This window comes from Histomonas meleagridis, assembly GCF_020186115.1.
Source record: "Histomonas meleagridis strain 2922-C6/04-10x chromosome Unknown scaffold_61, whole genome shotgun sequence".
Classification (NCBI taxonomy): Eukaryota; Parabasalia; order Tritrichomonadida; family Dientamoebidae; genus Histomonas; species Histomonas meleagridis.
Window position 1 is genome coordinate 1,179,378 of NW_027150931.1, and position 23,020 is coordinate 1,202,397.

At 23.6% G+C, this 23,020-nt stretch overlaps 4 protein-coding genes across 4 annotated transcripts; 1 reads left to right on the top strand and 3 right to left on the bottom strand.

Moving 5' to 3' along the window:
- Window positions 1-300: 300 nt before the first annotated feature.
- On the bottom strand, window positions 301-1,137 carry GO595_010416 (uncharacterized protein; the record flags this gene model as incomplete). The annotated part of the gene is made up of 1 exon (XM_067913093.1): window positions 301-1,137. One exon carries the CDS (start codon window positions 1,135-1,137, stop codon window positions 301-303), a length of 837 nt encoding a protein of 278 aa, XP_067769154.1.
- A 564-nt stretch (window positions 1,138-1,701) lies between these two features.
- GO595_010417 (autophagocytosis associated protein) lies at window positions 1,702-2,475 on the bottom strand (the record flags this gene model as incomplete). The annotated part of the gene is made up of 1 exon (XM_067913094.1): window positions 1,702-2,475. The coding sequence occupies one exon, from the start codon at window positions 2,473-2,475 to the stop codon at window positions 1,702-1,704; it is 774 nt and encodes a 257-aa protein (XP_067769155.1).
- A 113-nt stretch (window positions 2,476-2,588) lies between these two features.
- GO595_010418 (ribosomal protein L29) lies at window positions 2,589-2,960 on the top strand (the record flags this gene model as incomplete). The annotated part of the gene is made up of 1 exon (XM_067913095.1): window positions 2,589-2,960. One exon carries the CDS (start codon window positions 2,589-2,591, stop codon window positions 2,958-2,960), a length of 372 nt encoding a protein of 123 aa, XP_067769156.1.
- Window positions 2,961-17,704: 14,744 nt separating this feature from the next.
- On the bottom strand, window positions 17,705-18,301 carry GO595_010419 (small GTP-binding protein; the record flags this gene model as incomplete). The annotated part of the gene is made up of 1 exon (XM_067913096.1): window positions 17,705-18,301. The coding sequence occupies one exon, from the start codon at window positions 18,299-18,301 to the stop codon at window positions 17,705-17,707; it is 597 nt and encodes a 198-aa protein (XP_067769157.1).
- Window positions 18,302-23,020: the final 4,719 nt, after the last annotated feature.

A 23,020-nucleotide genomic window follows, 5' to 3' on the forward strand; every position in this document is an offset into this window, starting at 1 on the left:
TGCAGAAACGATCACTTTCAGATCAATCGCTGCGAAATACCTATACTGAATAAACCAAACAATTAAACATGCGCTTTGTCTTTGTCGCTTTTAAAAACTCGATTCGTTCAAAATATTTTTTTCTGAAAAGAATAATATAAATAAAGGATGAAAGATTTTTCAAAAAAATATCATTCGTTTTCGTTTTATTTTAAGGAAAATGTTTGTTAGAACTAATAAATGCCAACAAAAAAAAATGAATAAAAATTTAATTCTTTATATATTTTTTACTAAAATAAACCAATAAATCAATAATATATTTTAATGTTTCTTTTGCTTCTTTTCTTTTTTCGCTATTCTTGTGTCTTCTATTTCTCTATTCATATCCATAAAGAACATTATCACTGCCACAACCACAATCACTATTATCATTCCTACAACATAATATACCTTTGAGTACAACGCAAATGATATTTCAGCCGAAATCTTTATCCGCTTCAAAATTGGAATGTTTTTCCATTCTTCTTCGAATTGGCTCATTAGATTTGTTATTTGATCTTCATCGTTATCATCAATTTCGAAGCGAACTGATTTAAATTTATTAAAATCAACAACAGCAAAACAACTCGACGTGTTTTGACATATGGAACGTGCTAAAACGGGATCATTGATGTTGTTTACATGTACAAATGGATACTTAGCTTCATATTCCAAAAAATGTTTTCGCGTATTGGAATCAACAGTAGGGCCTACATAGGTTATTGATGGTGTAATTGGTGGTAATGGGCTATCCCATGGATGTTGCTCATGTAAATAGATAAAAGTTATGAGATTTTGTAATGTGAAATCATTTCGAAATGAAGTGAATTTAAGATTGGGAGATATGTAAACAAAAGAAGTAAGGGGATAATGTGAAAAGGTTTCGTATAGAGACATTTCAGTAATGAGACCAAATTTGATATCATGATGAATGAAATTTTGAGAGAGCTCACGAAGAATTGGAAGCTTAATTTCAAGATCACCGGCATTTGCTCGAGCTACAAGACAAAAAAGTGGTGTGCGAGATGAAAATGATTTGACTTCTTCAAGGGTATTTAATTCATGATAACCTTGGCATTTGACATCTTCAGAGAGTTGACGAATTGAATCGATTGTCATAGGACGCTTCGATTGAAGGATATTCTTATGTGGTGGAAATGAAATATGAACTTTACCAGGTTTAAGCTTCAATTTCGAACATAAAGTTGGTGATTTATCGCAATTTACTAAGGCAATTACAAAATCTGTAGAATCAGATGATTCATTACAAAATTGGTTGAAAATTGAAAATTCTTCAGATTGGTAATTATAATAAGGGAAAATAATATGTGGAAGATTATATGATGTATTTGTTGAATTAAATAGATGCCTATCAAATTTTTCAGCAATGAAACAAACAGAAAAGAGGAAAAACATCTTTTGCTTCCTATCGGACCATCATGACTCAAATAATTGACTGACTATGTGAAAAATAATCTGTTTCACGCCGATACATTTTCACTTAGTAATTAATTACTGAAAGATATCTTCTTTAGGAATACATTAAAAATTATTTCAAAGACATTAAAAAGAAACGCCATAATTCTATTTTAAACAAGGGAAAAGATAATGTTAAATTGAATAAATATTTTTCATCTTTAGAAAATATTATTTATTATTAAAAAACATCAAGATAGTATTATTTTATTCACCAATTTCAATTGTTGGTGTACTTACATCTATTGTTGGAATTACTGTATGTATAAATTTAAGGAACAAGAAAAAATATAAAGGCGCACAGAACTTTTCGGGGTTCTCTAGCCTTTCTATAAAGTCCATCATCACAGTGGCGTGGTGGCATGGATGAATTGATAAGCATTTCATATCATAAAAAGGATGCTTCTCAAGAGTAACGGTCTTTTCAGCATGTTCTGCACTTATGTCTTGGTACATTTCTTCCAAAGTAAGCTGCTGGCCAATGGAATCAACGCCAAACATGTAAATATGTGGAACACTGTAATATTTATCGTATACTATAGATATGTCATAAGTCCGGAAATCAACTGTTGGTTCAACAATAGGCTCTTCTTGTTCGATGGAATCAATATCAATCTCATCGAGATCGATAACTTGATCATCATCTTCAAGATCAACTTCCTTGGCTGGTTCACCACATTGAATCCATCCTTCTGGAAGATCAGTTTCAAAAGTAGTTAGTTTGTTGAAATCTGTAGCACGTAATTGAGAAATAATTCTTCTATTAATTAAAAATTGTTTATCTTTGGGAAGATAGTCTACACATTTTGATGACTCAGCTGAAGACCAAGACCAATTTGGACAAACTGAAATTAATGAATCTCCTGCAATAACAAATTCTTCAGGGGTTATTTTGCCATCCTTGAGAAGCGTTGAAGAGTGTTGAACCTTCAGATAAGGAGTTACAATGTTCATGAATTTTTCGTATAATGCGTGTTTCATTTAGGTTGCAACGTTTTAAATTAGGTAAATAATGCCGATTCATATAAACTTGTCAAATTAACCGCCGCGGGCACCCCCAAAAATTAAAAGTGACAATTGGTCGGCCTTTAAAAATGGGACATCTTAAAGCTCACGAACTGATCCAAAAATCACGTGCTGATCTTCTTGAAGAGCTCGCCACTCTCGAGAAGAAGCTTTTTGAACTCCGTGGTCAAATAGCTACATCATCTTCCCGCCAAAAGCTTTCAGAAATCCTTAATGTTCGTCGTGATGTTGCTCGTGTTAAAACAGTCCTCATGGAACAACAACGCAAAGCACTTAACGAAAAATACCAAGGCAAGAAATTAATACCAAAGGATATTCGTAAGAAGCAAGTAAAGGCTCAACGTAAAGTCCTTCCAGCTAAGTATGCAAACAAGCTTACCAAGAGAGCTGCTCGTCGTGCGAAGTATCTCAAACCAGTCAAATTTGCTCTTAAGGCCTAAGTAAAATTTTGGTTATAACACTCGTCATTCTTTAATGCACTTAATTTAAAAAGCATTGGAATTGGTTCCATATGTTGTTGTTTTGGTTTGTGAGACTTCTGGTGGAAAAAGTGACGCAATTACTGTACGTTTAGAAAACAAATTAAAACTTGAATTCACCATCACCTCCAAGTTCTAAATTCAATTCTTATTCACCACCAACGCCAACTACAGATTCATCTTCATTTACTCCTCTTATCACTAAGAGTATTTCATCCGATGGTTATCAATCACCTCCTTTATTTTCACAAAGGGAAAGATTTGTGTTCAAAAGAAAACTAGCACAATTAGAAACAGACATACAGTTTTTAAATCAGAAGTATTCATCATTAAAAGAAGAATCACAAATTCTCCAATCATCATTAATATCTGCTGGAGAACTTACTTTTCTTAAAGTATCTTCAGCAACTCAAATTACAGAGTCAAATTCCAAAAATATTATTTCTCTTACTAATGAATACAATGAAATTTTACATGAAAAACATAAACTTGAAGAAACATGTAAATCTTTTAATAATCAAATCCATGAAGAAACAATAAAACGGGATGAAATTCTTCGTGAATTAAAGACTATTACAGATACACTTAATATCATTTCTTCTTCATCTTTCAAATTTCCAATTTTAACAAATGAAAAACCTTTAACAAAAGTTCCCGAAATTTCATTTCTTAAAGAAAATCTTCAAAAAGCTCAAAATGAACTTCTTCAAGAAAACATGCGAACATCATCAGAGCGAATTATTCTTAATGCAGCGAATGCTATATCTAAACAACATGAAAGTGAATGTAATGTTCAAAGTTCCGAAGTTTCGATATTACGAAATCAAATTCAAATATATCAAAGAACTTTATCTGATAGTGAATCACGAATACGAAAACTGGAAAATGCAATAAGTAAAGAAAAACAACAATTCCAAGAAAATCAAATGCAAATGTCAAACGCAGAACAACAATTAAATATTAGTAATCAAACGTCATACGAAAACTTCAAAAATAATTTAAATGAAATGAATAATAACATTGAAAATATTAAATCGCAAATTTATCATCAAAAAAAACTTTTCGAACGAACGAAATTAGAAATTAATGAGTTATCACAGATTGACTTTATTAAAGAAGAAAATGAAGAAGAAGAAGTTGTTCCTGTAATAAGTAACGATTATGTACCTGAAGTACTTAAAACTACAAAAATTGGTTTGGAAAAAGAAATCGAAATGCTAAAGAAGCAAATGAATCAAATTAAATCATCAACAAAAAAGAAAGAAGCAAAAATAAAAAATAGAATAAAAGAATTATATCAGAAATATTTAACATGTAAAAAAACTTTTGAACAAGAAAAACAAATTAGTCATGAAGAAAGTTACTCTTTGCCTATCGATAAGGATTTAAGAAAAGTTATTGAAAAAATAGATCTATCAATTAATAGTCTTCAAAAGGAATTAGATATATAGTTTTTAATAAAATGTTATTTAATTTTATAATGAAATTTTATTTTTTTGTAAACCGTTTATTATTTAATTTATAAAAGTGTTGAAATCTTTAGAACAAATCGTGTTTAATTTAACTGATGAAAACTTTGATTCATTAATTCAACAAACAATACAATTATTTGAACTAAATTATGTATATTCATTCAATTTGATCATTTGTAGATTGGTTTACGTTGCATTTTTTTCACAAAAGAATCCAAATGATTTATATTTAAAATACTTAGAATCAATTCAAGCAAAAGAAGAAATGGCCAAAAATGAATACAAAATTATAAATATTTTTTCAAATTTTATGTTAAAAATGAGGACACAAGAATCATATTATTTGATTAATAAAATGATTGAACGAAATTTAATCAAAGCAGATATTACTAAAAATATTAATTCTAAATATTTTGCACACTTTAAAAATGAAAAAGAAATTAAAAATCCGAAATTAATTTGGCATTTAAATCATAGAAATTATGATATAACAGAAAAAACATTTTTTTATAATTATGAAAAGCTTTTATATAATAATTTTGAACTTCATAAGAAATTAATTCAAGAAGGTGTTAATCCGAATGAAATTGCGAAAATAATTCGAAATGATGAAATTGAAGAACTTCAAGAAATATCAACAAAACCAAATTTTAATTTTAATCAAACAATTGAACCATCACTTTATGAAAAATGTTCATTTATTAATCAAAGAAATATTTCATTAATTGATTATGCAGCATTTTTTTCAGCAGTTAAATGTTTTAAATTTTTATTAATGAATGAAGCAAAAGTAACTAATACAGGAAAATATGCAATTGCAGGTGAAAATGAAGAAATTATTCATTTATGCGAGCAAAATCATTCATCATTTGAAGGTGCATATAAAACAGCAATTGAATTCCATCGAAATAATATCTTTAAATATCTTTATGAAAATCATTTAGGAAACTTTAAAATTAATAAATTGGGATGTTTTTGTATTAAGAGTGCAAATTATGAAATTATTTCATTTTTGGAAAAAAATGGAATGACAATTAATGATGATATTATATATGAAGCGATAGGAACTGGAAATTTATATCTTGCAAAACATTTTCTTCAAAATAATCAAATTCCAAAATATATCTTGAAATCATCCGTTGAATCAAGAAATATTGAACTTATCAAATATATTATTGAGCAAGGAATTGATATCAATGTTAAAGATATTTATTTATTTTATTTGATATTTCAAAACAATATTAGGAAAATATTTAAATTTTTCTATACAGCACTAATGAAAGCATCTTTAGAAGTTTATATAGAAATTATCAAATTACTTGAGCAAAAAAGAATTATCATTGAATTGTTATTTCAAACACATAACTTCTGTTTTAATTAGATCATGATATAATATGAAAAAGGTTTAATATATTTATGTTTATTTAAATAACGCTATCAATAATATTAACAGACAAATGTGGAACATTTTCGATGTCTTCTTTTTCCTTCTTTTTATTTCTATATAATACAAACACAATGACAAGTGCAACAATTATAATGACCACAAATGGAACGCCGATGTAAACAAAATACATTAACTTATCAAATTCATTAAATTTTGTATATCCATCGCATTTATCTTTCAAATCATTATCAACCTCAATATTAATACCTAACCATAACTCATCATTGCAAAGATTAACGTCACTGCAATTGTTTTGATAATTTTCATAATCATCTTCATTAGGTAAACAAATACTTAAATTTTTATTTTGAAAGATATTGTTATCAAATTTTATAGGTGGTGTTGATGCTAAAACAATAACTTGTATGTTGTTACAATTATAAAATATATTCGTGGAATTAATTGATACTGTTTTTAGGCTGGGAAGAGATACATATTCCAAATTAGTACAATTATAGAAATGATTATCACCTTCAAAATAATTCACATCTTCAAGAAATGCTGTACGTAATGAAATGCAATCTCTAAAACATGATGAAGGTAATGTCGTTAATGAATTTAATAAAATGTTTACAAGTTTAATGCATCCTAAAAACGCATTATCTCCAATACGTATAATATGATTTATGTTAACTCTTTCAAGTGATATACAATGTTCGAATGTGTTTGTTCCTTGAATACGCATTAAATTTTCCATAGTTATTGTTTTTAATGATAAACAATGTGAAAATTCAATACAATCCAAACAGATGCGTGATACTGTTTCTGATTCTAAATGAAATGTATCCCAAACATAACTTAGAAATGAACGAAATGAATCAAAAAATAAAAGAACCTGAAATGTCAAATTAAGAAATAATAGAATCATTATGTGATACCCAACAATGCAGTAGATCGATCACTGAAAGAAACAATATCAAGTAACAATGAAATCAAAATATGAAAAATTAATAAATGAAATCGAAACAAAACAAAAACAGAAGAAAACACATGAAAACTAAATCGAAGAAGTTATAACATTACGAAAATCACGCGAAGAAATGATATAACAACTTCTATTAAAAATCGAATATAAAATCAAAGAGAAAAAGTAATGAAAACAGCAAAAGAGCAGAAACAAGAAATAAATTCTCTTAAAGAAAAACTGGAACAAGCAGAACAACATGAAAAAGAACAACGCCGAAAAATGCAACTTCAAACATTAAAATTTAATGTGCAGAAAGAATATATCAAAAATAAAGAACGCATTGAAGAACATAAAAACAAGAATTAGAAGTTAATAAAATTAAACAAAAAACAGAAAGCACAAGAATAAAATTTCATGATGCAGAACATTTCTCAGAAGAAATTAAATAAAAAAGAATTAAACCCAAAAAATAATGCAAAATTAGCTGTAAAGAATTACAAAGAAAGCATAACGAAGTTATGCGAACAAAGAAAATTGTTGCTGAAAAAAAGCGGCAATAATTAAAATAAAATAAATATCGTAATGATTCGCGCGGAAAGAAAAATGAAAATTCAACAACAAAATAAAATAACAACTGTTGAAATGCCAACAAAATAATGAAATAAAATTAGTAAAATACATTGATTTTTTTTTCTTTTTAAATTCCAAATCCTTCAACAGATGCATTCGAGTTATCACCAATAAGTTCAATGAATGCAAAAGATGACGAAGAAATCAACGAGTCAAAATCTAAATTGGATGAAATAAAAAATTCATTATATATATTTAAACAGATTAAAACAAAAAACAGAAAAATAAGAACTAAAAAAAAAAAATAAAAATTAAAAAAAAGCATTTCAAATTGAAAAAGGAAATGAATCAAATGAAAGAAGACATAAACAAAATGAGACATATGTAAGTTTTTTGTGAATTAAAATATATAAATATTTTTCATTTTTTTATTGTTTATTTATATGTTTTTTTATATAGAATTGCATGAACTGATGATCTTTTATAAAACGTTCTCAATCATTTTCGAAATATTCAAAAAGTTCTATTGTATCGCGATATTTGAAATAGAATGATGAAAACCACTTTCAATAAATTTGGTCAGGAAAAGTGAACCGAAGTGATTTCACTATCGATATAAAGTATTGAATTAGGCATTATTTGTTGGGTTGGTTTTTCATTATCCCTGTAGAATTGGGAAAAACTAGCATCATTAATCGAACAAAATCATTATTAAAATTAGATTGTATTCATATGCTATTTCGAGATATTTTGAAAAATCACAGATAAACAAATCCAATATAATTGATATAACAAAAATAGTTTTAAAAAAGTACACAAAATCATTTAATCAATATAATCATCACATTAACGTACTTATTTTCAATATAAGAAAAAGATTAAGTGGAAACAGTCAATGTAAATGAATAAAATTGAGTTATAAACAATTGTTTTAGTAATTAATTATGTAAAAAATATTGAATGAGTAAATGTTCTGCCAAAATGTAATGAATTAGTCAATGAATTTAATTATCAAAAGTCCGAGCTTGCGATTGAGTCATTTATCAAAAAGTTAGTAAAAAGTGTCATATTGTCCATGCAGAAACAAGATCAAATAATAGCAAATATATTAAATTCAAAAGAATGGGAAAAACTACAATATATCAAACAAATCATTTTTGATATAGGGAAGGAAAATATTGCAAATACAGTTTCATTAATTGATAATTTTGGAGATGATTATAGTTTTTCTTTTAATCTAATAATTAGCCAAATGATATATATATTCATCATTTATCATCCAAAAAAAAAGTTGTGATTTATATTTGAGATTTATTAATGAAATTCAAACACATGAAAAAGCTTAATAAAATCAAATCCGAAATATTTGATGTTTTTTTAGAATATCTTTTTAGCATCTACCGAAATTCCGAATGTTATTCATCAGGCCCATTATATTTTATTACGAAAATGATCGAATTCAATTATATCGATCCAAAGATTATAGAAAATACACCACATGCATTTTTAGCGCATTACTTCTCTGATAACATGATGTTTCCTGTTGATATGTTACCAAATTATGAAGAACTTTCAAAGAATGATTGGGAACTTCATAAGCAATATATTAAAGAAGGACATAATCCAAATGAAATTGCAAAAATAATTCGAAATGATGAAATAGAAAAACTTCAAGAAATATCATCGCAAACAAATTTTGATTTTAATCAAATAATTGAGCCATCAATTTATGAAAGATGTTCATTCATTAATCAAGAAAATGTTACATTAATTGATTATGCAGCATTTTTTTCTTCAGTTAAATGTTTTAAATATTTACTTATGAATGGTTCTGATATAGAAAATACAGGTAAATATGCAGTTGCAGGTGGAAATGAAGAAATTATTCATTTATGTGAACAAAATCATTCATCATTTGAGGATGCATATGAAACAGCAATAGAATTTCATCGAAATGATATCTTTAAATATTTTTATGATAAAAAATTTGAGATTGATTTAATAAAATTAGGAAATTTATGTATTTTCTATCATAATTATGAAATTTTTTTGTTTTTGATTAAGGAAGGAATGGAAATTAATGATGATATTATTAATGAAGCAGCAAAAACTGGTAATATATATCTTACCAAACTTTTTCTTAAAGAAAATTCAATTCCAAAAAATATTTTAGTTTTTTCATCATTATCAGGAAATATTGAACTTGTTGAATATATAATTGAACAAGAAGGAATTGATGTTCATGGCAAAATTAGAGTTTGTTTTAATAATTCAATATTTGAAAATAATATTCGGAAATTATTTAAAATATTTGATACAGCACTTATTTTAGCATCAGATGATGGTCATCTAGAAATAGTTAAATTACTTCTTGAACAAGAAGGAATTGATATTAATACTAAAAATATTTATTTGTTTTATTTGATATTTATTTAGATAATTTTATATTTCAAAATAATATTTCAAAATTATTTAAATGATTTCGAACAGCACTTATGTATGCATCTATAAATGGTCACACCGAATTAGTTAAATTATTTCTTGAGCAAAAAGGAATTGATATTAATGCTAAAGATATTTATTTGTTTTATTTAATATTTATTTTAATATTTTGAAATTTCCAAATAATATTTGAAAATTATTTAAAATATTTGATACAGCACTTATTTTAGCATCTCAATGTGGTCATATAGAAATACTTAAAATACTTCTTGAACAAAAAGGAATTGATATTAATGCTAAAGATAAAATTTATTTTAATAATTTGATATTTAAAAATAATATATGAAAATTATTTAAATTATTTCAAACAGCACTTATTAAAGCATCTTGTAATGGTCATACAGAAATAGTTAAATTACTTCTTGAACAAAAAGGTATTGATATTAATGCTAAAGATATTTATTTGTTTTATTTAATATTTATTTTAATAATTTTATTTTTCGAAATAATATTTGGAAATTATTTAAAATATTTAAAACAGCACTTATTTTGGCATCTCAATGTGGTCATATAGAAATAGTTAAATTACTTCTTGAACAAGAAGGAATTGATATTAATGTTAAAGATAAAATTTATTTTAATAATTTGATATTTAAAAATAATATATGAAAATTATTTAAATTATTTCAAACAGCACTTATTAAAGCATCTTGTAATGGTCATACAGAAATAGTTAAATTACTTCTTGAACAAAAAGGTATTGATATTAATGCTAAAGATATTTATTTGTTTTATTTAATATTTATTTTAATAATTTTATTTTTCGAAATAATATTTGGAAATTATTTAAAATATTTAAAACAGCACTTATTTTGGCATCTCAATGTGGTCATATAGAAATAGTTAAATTACTTCTTGAACAAGAAGGAATTGATATTAATGTTAAAGATAAAATTTATTTTAATAATTTGATATTTAAAAATAATATATGAAAATTATTTAAATTATTTCAAACAGCACTTATTAAAGCATCTTGTAATGGTCATACAGAAATAGTTAAATTACTTCTTGAACAAAAAGGTATTGATATTAATGCTAAAGATATTTATTTGTTTTATTTAATATTTATTTTAATAATTTTATTTTTCGAAATAATATTTGGAAATTATTTAAAATATTTAAAACAGCACTTATTTTGGCATCTCAATGTGGTCATATAGAAATAGTTAAATTACTTCTTGAACAAGAAGGAATTGATATTAATGTTAAAGATGTTTATTTGTTTTATTTGATATTTATTTTAATATTTTGAAATTTCAAAATAATATTTGAAAATTATTTAGATTATTTAACACAGCACTTATTTTAGCATCTCAATATGGTCATACAGAAATAGTTAAATTACTTCTTGAACAAAAAGGTATTGATATTAATGCTAAAGATATTTATTTGTTTTATTTAAAATTTATTTTAATATTTTGATATTTCAAAATAATATTTGGAAATTATTTAAATTATTTAGAACAGCACTTATGTTAGCATCTGAAAATGGTAATATAGAATTAGTTAAATTATTTCTTGAACAAAAAGGAATTGATATTAATGCTAAAGATGTTTATTTGTTTTATTTAAAATTTATTTTAAATATTTTATAACACAATATAATATTTGAAAATTATTTAAATTATTTTGGACAGCACTTATGTTAGCATCTGAAAATGGTCATACAAAAATAGTTAAATTACTTCTTGAACAAAAAGGAATTGATATTAATACTAAAAATATTTATCCGTTGTATTTAATATTTATTTTCATCATTCGGAAATTCAAAATAATATTTGGAAATTATTCAAATTATTTAATACAGCACTTATTTTAGCATCTCAATGTGGTCATATAGAAATAGTTAAATTACTTCTTGAAAAAGAAGGAATTGATATTAATGCTAAAGATATTTATTAGTTTGATTTAATATTCATTTTAACAATTTTGGATTACAAAATAATATTTGGAAATTATTCGAATTATTTAGAACAGCAGTTAGTGTTGCTTTCAATAATGATTATATATAAAAAAAATTGATAGTTTCTAAATAAAAGGAATTAAATGGTTCCAAATGTGTCTTCCAATAAATATATGGATATATTCTGACTTATATTTGTTTTAACATTTACATTTGACTTCGTACACAAAGTATTGTTTTTTATGTCACTTTTTGACATTCAAATAAGATGTTAATACTGTCAGTTTTAAATATGCCTTAGAAATAATATTTCAATATCGAAATAATGTTTTATAATAATGAATTTTGAATAATTAGTTATTAAAAAACATTTATAAATTTTGTTATATTTCTTATAAATATCAAAAAATCGATTTTCATTAAATTCGAAAATTTCTCAATTTTCATAAATTTTGGATTTAATGCAAGAAAAATAATTAGCATTGAGCAAGAATATTTTATTTACTTAAAATTTTTGAAATAACAAGAATTGTCGAAAAATCAAAAAAAAGGGGCTGGCTTATTTCGAATTAGCGGCGCTGGATGTTGGACGCTATCGGAGAAGAAAATTCCCCAAAATTTTTTTAGGTATTTAATATATAAATCAAAAAATTTTGAAAATGAATTTATTCGAAAAATTTTGAGTAAAAAAAATTTTCGATTTTTTTAATATTTTTCAAAAATTCCAAAAAATCAAAATTTTTGAAAATTGCAAAATTTTCAATTTTTACAAATTTTTGATTTGATGCAAGAATATTAAACTACAAGATTTAGAGAATTTTTTGATTTAACCCTTAAAGTAAAATTTTTGATAATCTTGAAATTTACAAGATTTTTGAAGTTAAAAGCAGACAAACAAGTGTAAATGCCGTATTCATGACTAGAATATAAAAAATTTCAGTTTTTTGAAATTAGTCAAAAAATTGAATAATTCAAAATTATAATAGAAGAAAGTTCATTAAAATGATAATAAATGAAATTGTTCTATTAAATATCTATTTAATTTTGAAAATATCAAAAAGATTTCAACAAAAAAATGAAAATTAACAGAAATTAAGTATAAAAATAACAATTTAAAGAGTAATTATGAAGAGATATATCAGTTAAATGAAATTTAAAAAAATATAAAAATTGAAATTTCCAAAAATTTTGAAGTATAACATTAATACTATAAGGTTAAATAAAGTAAGAAAGAATTTTAAATAATATAAAATTGAAGAATAAAATAACCAGCGACCGTTAAGAGTATTAAAAAATGATGAATAAATAAAAAAGTTTAAAAAATAAAAATTGATAATAAATCAAACGAATAAAATCAGATATAAAATATAAATTTAAACAATATTAAAAGAATTAAATAATTTTTAAAGTAATTAGATATCGGATAGAAAAAATTATGAAAACAGAGAAAAATCAGGAAAAAATAAGAAATTAGATGAGAAGTACAATTTAAAGCAATCATTAGTTGATGTTATAATATATAAAACAATGAAAAATTTTACGGTTTTTTATGACGAAAAATTGAAATTTTCTCACCAAACTGAAGTAATATAACAATCAATAGTATTATTAAACAATAAGTCAGTAAGCAAAGTAAATAAATAAATAGAAGAAGTAATAAAATAATTTTGGTGAAAAAGTGCCACTTTCCGTGTAAACCATTCAAAAAATTCTATGAAGCCCACAATTAATTCTATTAGTATCATTGAATAAGAAAATTCATTAATAAATTATTTTTGTAAAAAATCATCAACAAAAGAATCTTGATACTATTTTTTGATTATTTGATATTTTTTGCTTTAAAGCAAGTTTGAATTCAAACATAAAAAAGAAAAAAAAAGTTAAGGGTAGCATCAGATTGTAAAATTCCTTTGCACTAAGGGGTTCTCAATTTTCTGAAGTTTATTGCGCGGGAATTTTTTATTTCGAGTCTATCTCATTATACATAGTATTTTATATAATTTGATAAAATTTGCCCCATATCCTCATATAAAGAACTATTACATGGTTTATATGAAATTCTTTATTATAGAAAACAGCGCAAAAAAGAGCGGATATTTTATTTATTTTACACCATAATCACTAAAATCGTCTAATAAAAAAAAATTCATATATAGTTATAAAACTAATGAACATTGTATCAAATTAAAGAAGAAATATGAGTTATAATAATTTTAAAATATAAATACATTTTTTTTACATGTGTATCGAAATAATCGAAAAATTAGAAAATACTGAATAAAAATCATAGTTACATCAAAATATCCAATGAAATTTAACCAACATTAAATATCTTTAAAAATCGATGTCATCACTTTTAAATACTATATATGAATTAATGTGGAAATTGTTTTATTTTTTATAATTTTTCCTTAATTGTTTAAATAAATTCATTTTTTTTGTCTTATGTTTTTTTGCTAAATATTTATTTTTTCAGTCGAAACCGATCAAGCTGTAATACAATTTGACTTATTTTGACAATAATCTGCCATAAACTGTTATTAGGGATGCCCTGTAAATTTCATATCAAGTAAACTATACAAATCAACGTTTGAGTCCATAAATGGCCAGTTAATCGTACGATTAAAAACATCAACCATCTGTTTTAATTGGCGAGATGGAACAACAAGACACAGAACAAAAGACAAACCAATATTGTTGTGATCAAATGGAGACAATTAAACAAATTATTTTTGGGTTAAATAAAGAAAATATTTCTCAATGTGTTGATTCAATCAATAATAAAATCGATAAAACTTATCCAATTTCTTTTAATCTAATTATTAGTCAAATGATATATATAATATTTAGGATTAAAATGAATGATATTAATGTTTATTTAGATTTCATTAATGAAATTTATAAATTTGAAACAAAAAATAATTACAAATCTAAAATCATAGATGTGTTCACTCATTATCTTCTTGACAAAGACTCACAAGAATCAAATTATATACTCAATAATATGTATGAAAATGATTTACTTGAACAGGAAATTACTCGAACCCAAAATTCTGCACACTCTGCTCGTTGCATTAATGATTGCGAACTTCATAAACAACTTCTTAAAGAAGGACATAATCCAAATGAACTCGCAACAACAATTCGAAATGATGAGATAGAAAAACTTCAAGAAATATCATCACAAAGTAATTTTAATTTTAATCAAACAATTGAACCATCGCTTTATGAAATATGTTCATTTATTAATCAAAGCAATATTTCATTAATTGATTATGCAGCATTTTTTTCAGCAGTTAAATGTTTTAAATTTTTATTAATGAATGAAGCAAAAGTAACTAATACAGGAAAATATGCAATTGCAGGTGGAAATGAAGAAATTATTCATTTATGCGAGCAAAATCATTCATCATTTGAAGATGCATATGAAACAGCAATTGAATTCCATCGAAATGATATTTTTCATTATCTTTATGATAATAAAATTAAAGAAAATGACAATTTAAAAGCATTAGGAAAGAAATGTATTTTATATCATAATTATGAAATTTTATCATTTTTAGAAAAAGAAGGAATGACAATTGATGATGATATTATACTTGAAGCATCAAAAAATGGAAATTTATTTCTTATAATACATTTTCTTAAAGGAAGTCAACCTTCAAAATCCTTGTTATTCAATTCTATAAACACAGGAAACAGTGAACTCATTCAGTTTATTTTAGATAAAGGTATTGATGTAAATTCTTTAGATATTTCTTTGTAATTTTTTCGATTTATTTTGAAAATTTCATGGAATTTGCATAAATTATTTAATACAGCACTTATTTTAGCATCTGAAATAGGTCAATTAGAGATAGTTAAACTACTTCTTGAGAAAAAAGGAATTGATATTAATGCAAAAAATGTTTATTTGTTTTGTTTGAAATTTGTTTTAATAATTTTTTATTTCAAAATATTATTTGAAAATTATCAAAATTATTTAAAACAGCACTTATGCTTGCATCTAAAAATGGTAAGACAAAAGTTGTTAAAATACTTCTTGAACAAAAAGGAATTAACATTTATGCTAAAGAAATTTATTAGTTTTATTTAGAATTTGTTTTAATGATTTTGGATTTCAAAACAATATTTGGTAATTATCAAAATTATTTGAAACAGCACTTATGTTTGCATCTTTAAATGGCCATATCGAAATAGTTAAATTACTTCTTGAACAAAAAGGAATTGATATTAATGAGAAAGATATTTATCCGTTGTATTTAATATTTATTTTAATAATTTACTGTTTCAATATAATATTTGGTAATTATTTAAATTATTTGAAACAGTACTTATGAAGGCATCTTTAAATGGTCATACAGAAATCGTTAAATTACTTCTTGAGCAAGAAGGAATTGATATTAATGAAAAAGATATTTATTTGTTTTATTTAATATTTATTTTAATAATTTTATATTTCAAAATAATATTTGGAAATTATTTAAATTATTTCTAACAGCACTTATGAAAGCATCTTATTATGATTATGCAGAAATCGTCAAATTACTTCTTGAACAAAAAGGAATTGAAGTCAATAATAAATATATTTATTTGATTAATTTAAAATTTATTTGTTTGACTCGAGATTTATTTTTTTAATTTTTTATTTCAAAGTAATATTTGGAAATTATTTGATTTGTTTAAAACAGAACTTATGATTGCACTTCAAAAAGGTTATACAAAAATTGTTAAACTCCTTCTTGAACATGAAGGAATTGATGTAAATGCTCAAGATGTTATATTAATAGATTTGTTTTTTATTTTTATAAAATGATGTTTCAAGATAATTAGCGGGAAATATTTAAAATATTTCAAACAGCACTTATGTTAGCAACTTCGAATGCTTGCATAGAATCATTTGAATTACTTCTTGAGCACAAAGAAATCGATATTAATGCCAAAGATATTTATTTACAATATATAAAATTTATTTTAATAATTTTTAATTTTAATATAATTTTTAAAAATTCTTTCAAATATATAAAACAGCACTTATGTTAGCATCATCAAAAGGAAATATAGAAGCAGTTAAATTACTTCTAAAACAAGAAGGAATTGACATCAATGCTAAAGATATTTATTTATTTTATATAAAATTAATTTTATTAAATTTTCGTTTCATAATTAGATTTAATAATTGTTCAAATTATTTAATACAGCACTTATCGAAGCAACTCAAAAAGGTCATACAGAAATAGTTAAATTACTTATTGAACATAAAGGAATAGATATTAATGCTAAAAATATTTGTTTGTTTTATTTTGGTTTTATTTATTCATTTTTATGTTTATAATTGCTATTTGGAATTTATTTAAATTATTTAAATCAGCACTTACAATTGCCACTAAATCAGGTTATACAGAGATAATCAAATTGATTACAGAACATAAATAAAAACTCTTAACAATCTCATTTCCAATAAAATAAAAAATAAAAATTACTTAAACATCAACAAAATAAACTGATTCACATCAACCTTATTTATATTTTTGAATAATTTTTTTTTCCAATTAATAAAGTCCATGTTGTAGATAAAAAACTGCACGAAACTTTTTTCGACTATTTTTAGATGTTAGAATATGTAAAGCGCATGATAACTTCCGCATTTATTAACAAATCTTATATCTTGCATACCCATTAGTAAGGTTATGATATGCAATGATTGAATAAGAAGAACATCATAACAAAGCAATTGCTTGTATAGCTATTAAAAATGGTTTTGTATATAACCTTTTCCAACAACATATTATATACTAGATTTCCTTATGAATTAACTCATTAATTATTAGATATCAATTTTTATATACAGAAGTTTATTGAATTTATTAACTGTGTGAAAAGTTCAAAAGTTAATAAATTGATCTAACAACTACACTTATTAGATCCGTCTTGATTCTTATTCTCTTCAAGAGGTGTCTTTTTTTGTATGTTTGTATCTTGAATTTTTTCAATACAATTTGCAGCTTCGTAAAAAAGATTTGTTACTTCTTGTCCGGTTTGAGATGATGTAAGAAAATGTGCTTCTGCTTTGTACTTTGAAACCATCTCCTTTCCATCTTTCTTTAGCTGTATTAATTCTTCCGATGAAAGAAGATCAACTTTTGTTGAAACCAAAATAATTAAACAATCCGGTACTTGGCTTCGAACACGAAGGACCCACTGTTCGACTGTGTCGATGTTTGATTTGTCGAAACAAACGAAGGCAATGTTTGAATCATGATAAAACATTTGACAAATAGCTTGATATTGTTCTTGCCCAGCAGTATCCCAAATTTGTAGTTCAACTGATAAACCATTCTTAAGTGGGATGTTAGCGCTACAAAAGGCAGGAGCAACTGTTGGTAATGTCTGGGTTTCGAATTGTTGATTATAAAATTTTGTAACAAGGCTGGTCTTTCCTACGCCCCCTGATCCGACAAGGATTAGTTTTAATGTCTTTTTTATCTCTGTTGCTGTCATTTAGTTGATATGGTTCGAACGATAAGTAGTGTTTATATAAACTTTGAAAAAGTTTGAAGATCATGTAAAGCATTCAATGCCAAAAAATTTGGTCACAAATGTATGTTCGGTTTTTCAATTCACTTTTTTAAAAGTGATAATAAATTCACCAAGTAATTACACCGTAACACATTTTCAGGGTTATTGAATATGAACGGATTATCATCAAAAAATAAATGAATGTTTTTCAAGATGATATGTCGGTATTTAAATAACTTAAATATTTGATGGTGATGATATCATCACCAATATTTTTTTTGAAGCTTTTCCTTTTGATAACTCTGAGCTATTTTTCTAATGACTTTTAAAGGTGTTGTTTATAATTTTTTTCAAAAAAAAAAAAAAAAAAAAAAAATAGTTCTTTTTTCTTTAATAAGGGTTAATGACATCATTGTATTAAAATCCAATTTCTTATGCTTTATTCATAAGACTTGAAATAATTAAAATGAGTTAATACCTAGGTAGCAGATGCTTAAACGAAATGAAACTCAAAATGCCTTAAGACACCTTCACATGGTATTGTAAACTTTTTATGTCCGTTTATTAATTCAAGCTTTATCGGTTTAGAATTAAAATAAAAATGCAAGCCCTTCTTTCTCCTAATCAGTTATGCATTTCAATTCTTTCAATTCTTCCTAGTGAAATGGATAAGGAGAATATTTCAACAAATTCACCAAAAAGTAATACAAAGTTAATACCAAATAGATTATTCAACCAAAAAAATTCAATAAAAAACATTAAGGAAATAAGACAACACCTTAAATCCAATGATAATTTTAAGGATATTCTTCGTCAATATCATTTTGAAGCAGAATTTAAAATTCCAATATTCGATCAAATTAAACCAAATCTTAGTGATATTGTAACAATATTTGATTCATATTTAATGATGTATGTTGATGATTCGCTTGCTACGCCTAAAAATTGTCTTGATATGTTAATTTCTTTCACAAAACTTCTTAAACTTAATATTTCAAAACATTACAAAAAAGTTTGCATATCGGCTTTTTATAATCTTTGCAAATTATATCAAAAAATTGAAAAAACATCAAAAGAATCAAAACAATTTATATATATTTTATTTGATTTCTTTTCAAACCAATATGAACTACCCCCAAAATGTTATAAACTTTTAGCGAAAATCTCGAAAATTATTTTAGATATTAATGAAGAACAATTAACAAAAGATTTTATAACATTTATTGATTGTATTCTACATCAAGATAATTCTCAAGTTCCTTATGAAGTAATTAATGATATTTCTGAGTTAACATTTGATTATATTTCTTCATTAGATATAACTTCATTAACTTTCTTTTTACATTTAGAACCAATATTAAGTCCACAAATAATATCTCAATACATTTCATTATTACCAATTTCAATTCTTAATTTTATTAAATCACAATTGCCTTTTATTAAAGACAATAATAATAATATAATGTTAGAAAATGTTATATATAATAAAGAAAGTTTAACATTTAAAGAACCAATCGACTTAACTAATAAAATCAAATTTCCTGAATCATTAAATATCGAAAATATGATCTCAACCAATTTATATTCTAAATTATTTATATTAAAGCAAATTATTTGTTTTAAGCAAGAATTTTCTGAAACATTTATTAATGAAACAAATGAAATATTAAATAGTTATATAACGGATGAATATAAATTTGATATTTATGCAACTTTTCTTAAGATATTTTTAGATATAAAATCATTATATCCAAATGTTAAAATACCAATAAATTTATTATTTAATGATATAACATTTTATAAATCAGGAATAATTGATACAAAAAATGAAAATTGGAAACAAATTAATACAATTAGAAATTATTCAATTGATTTATTAATGAAAGAAAACTTTGAATCAATACAAATTGTAATCGATTTATCGATTTCATATCCGATATCATTTTCTGAAATAATACAACGAATTCTTCAATCACAATCATTAATTACAATAGGAAAAAACGAAGTTACGATTTTATCAAATTCATTAATGTCAGCGATGTTACATTTTCAACATTTAAATAGTAATTCACCTGAAATTAATAATTCAATATTAAATGCACGTTTAAATATTTTAATATATTTAAATCATTTATTTCTGAACAAAAAAATATTAGAAATGTTTTTTAATAATAAATTCTTTGTTAAATCATATATTCAAATGATAAATGAAAAATTTATTCGTCCAATTATTTTATCAACAATTGTTAGTTATATATACAATGAAAGTTCAATTAAAAATCAAATGTTAATTAAATGTATTATTAAAACATTTAAAAATAATTGTAAATCAATTAATGATATTGAAGATATTATATTATTAAATGATATTTTAATTACATTAAATAAAATTATAACAAATAAACCAATTTTTTCAAATGATTTTAATGAAATTATTGAAATCATTTGTTCAAATTTAAATAAATTAATTAAATCAAAAGAAACAATTGATTTCATTTATAATTTTTTAACATTTATAATCATATCAAATCATATATTAACATCAGTCGAATTATCATCAATTGAAATAACAATAAAAAATATATTTCCAATAGAAATAGAACCAACGCCAAATTTATTTACCAAAATTATACAATTAATTTCAGGTAATCAATTAACAACATTAAATCCATCATATATAATTCAACAACCTAAAGCATTAAATTTATTAATTAACATATATAAATCATCGAAAATAATTTTAGATATATTTTCATATATCGCAAAATTGATACAATTTTCAAGACAAAACATTGAAATTTTACATAAAAATGAATTTGATTTATATTTAATTAACTTATTAAAAGAATATCGTAATGATAAAACAATATCAACACAATTATTTGCAAGTATATTATCATTATTAATGTTAATAACATCAATAATATCATCAACGTCAATAGTATATAATTTTATTTCATTATTATCACCAATTGAAGGACGATTTTATCCATATTATCATTCATTAATTATAAAATCATTAATTACAATGATAAATAATTCACAAAATAAACCATTTTCTATAATTCCAATGATATCACAAGAATCATTTAATTTTAAACATTTAAATAATGAACAATTAATTAATGGATTTACTATATGTTTTTGGATATATTTAAATAATAATGACTTTTCTTATATTCCACATATAATATCAATAAATGATTCCAAAAATATAAAATTTGATATATTTATCATATCAAATTCTATTTTAGTATCAATGGAAGATGGGTATTTACAATCATCAAAGAATTTTAATGAAACAATTCCAATTGAAAAATGGACATTTGTATCAATTACATTTATCCCTTTATTTAATATTCATCAAACTAAAGTTTCATTATTTGTTGAAGGGAAAAATCAATTTAAATATTTCACATTCCCTTATATAAACTTTACAAATGGTTTTATTAATGGTAAATTCGGTGCTATTTCACGTGATTCAACAATATCTGAAATTCCTTCAACACTTGGAAACATTGGAATATTTCCTATTTTAGAAATTAATGATTTACAAGAACTAATTGAACTTGGACCATGTAATTTAACATTTAAAAACAAAAATCCTTTTATATATTTCATACCAGATGAATATAATGATAATTTAACCATTAAAAATATTGGAATTAATCAAAAGATTAAAATAAAACCAAAATTATTAAAGTATAATCATATATTAAACTTTAATGAAATACTTGTTACACGTTGTGGAATTGATATATTATTACCTTTATTTGCACAATGGGATATGACATTTGAAAATGGCCAAAAGTTTAATAATTTTCCTGAATTAACAATTGAAATATTATCGAAATTATTAATTTTAAGTGAAGAAACTCAAATTAATTTTTATAATAAATCCGGATTTATAATAATTTCACATTTATTATTAAAATCAAATCCGAAACATATTACATATAATTTATATTTATCATTTATAACAATTTTTAATAATATAATTTATGATAAACTTAAAGTTCAATTATATGATTCTATATTATTGAATATTAATTTATGGGTAAATTCTGATTCGAAAAGTAATGAAAGAATATTAAAACATTGGTCTCGTATATTAATACCAATAACTCAAAATATTCTTTTGGAAGTTCGTTCATTTGAATGGATTTTATGTATACTTCGAACTTATTATTGGTATCAAAAAGAAGAAATTTCGATAGTTAAAAGATGTCAAGATCAAAAATTAAATGTTAAAGAATGTCGTTTATCATTATTAAACATAGCGAAAATAATATCACATTATAAATTTAATGATAATGATTTTCGTAATTTAATAAGTAATATATTAACATGTCAAGATCATTTACAAATTGTTGATTTAATGGAATTTTTAAATGATTTAATTCTACAAGAAAAATCATTATTAATTAATAAAGTAAATTCATTACAAATGATTTCATTATTACAATATTTATTTAATATCGAAAATCAAGATGTTTTATGTTTAACTATTTCAATTATTATTAATTCACATAATTTTGGTTATTTTAATGATTTTTCATTAGAAAATCGTATGGATATAATATTACATCAAATAATGCCTAAATATGTAACTAAAAAATTATTAAATAATTTAATTGATCTTACAAATATTTATCCTTCTGTATTTCCTTTATGTTCATGGGTAGCATTAAACATTGGTGA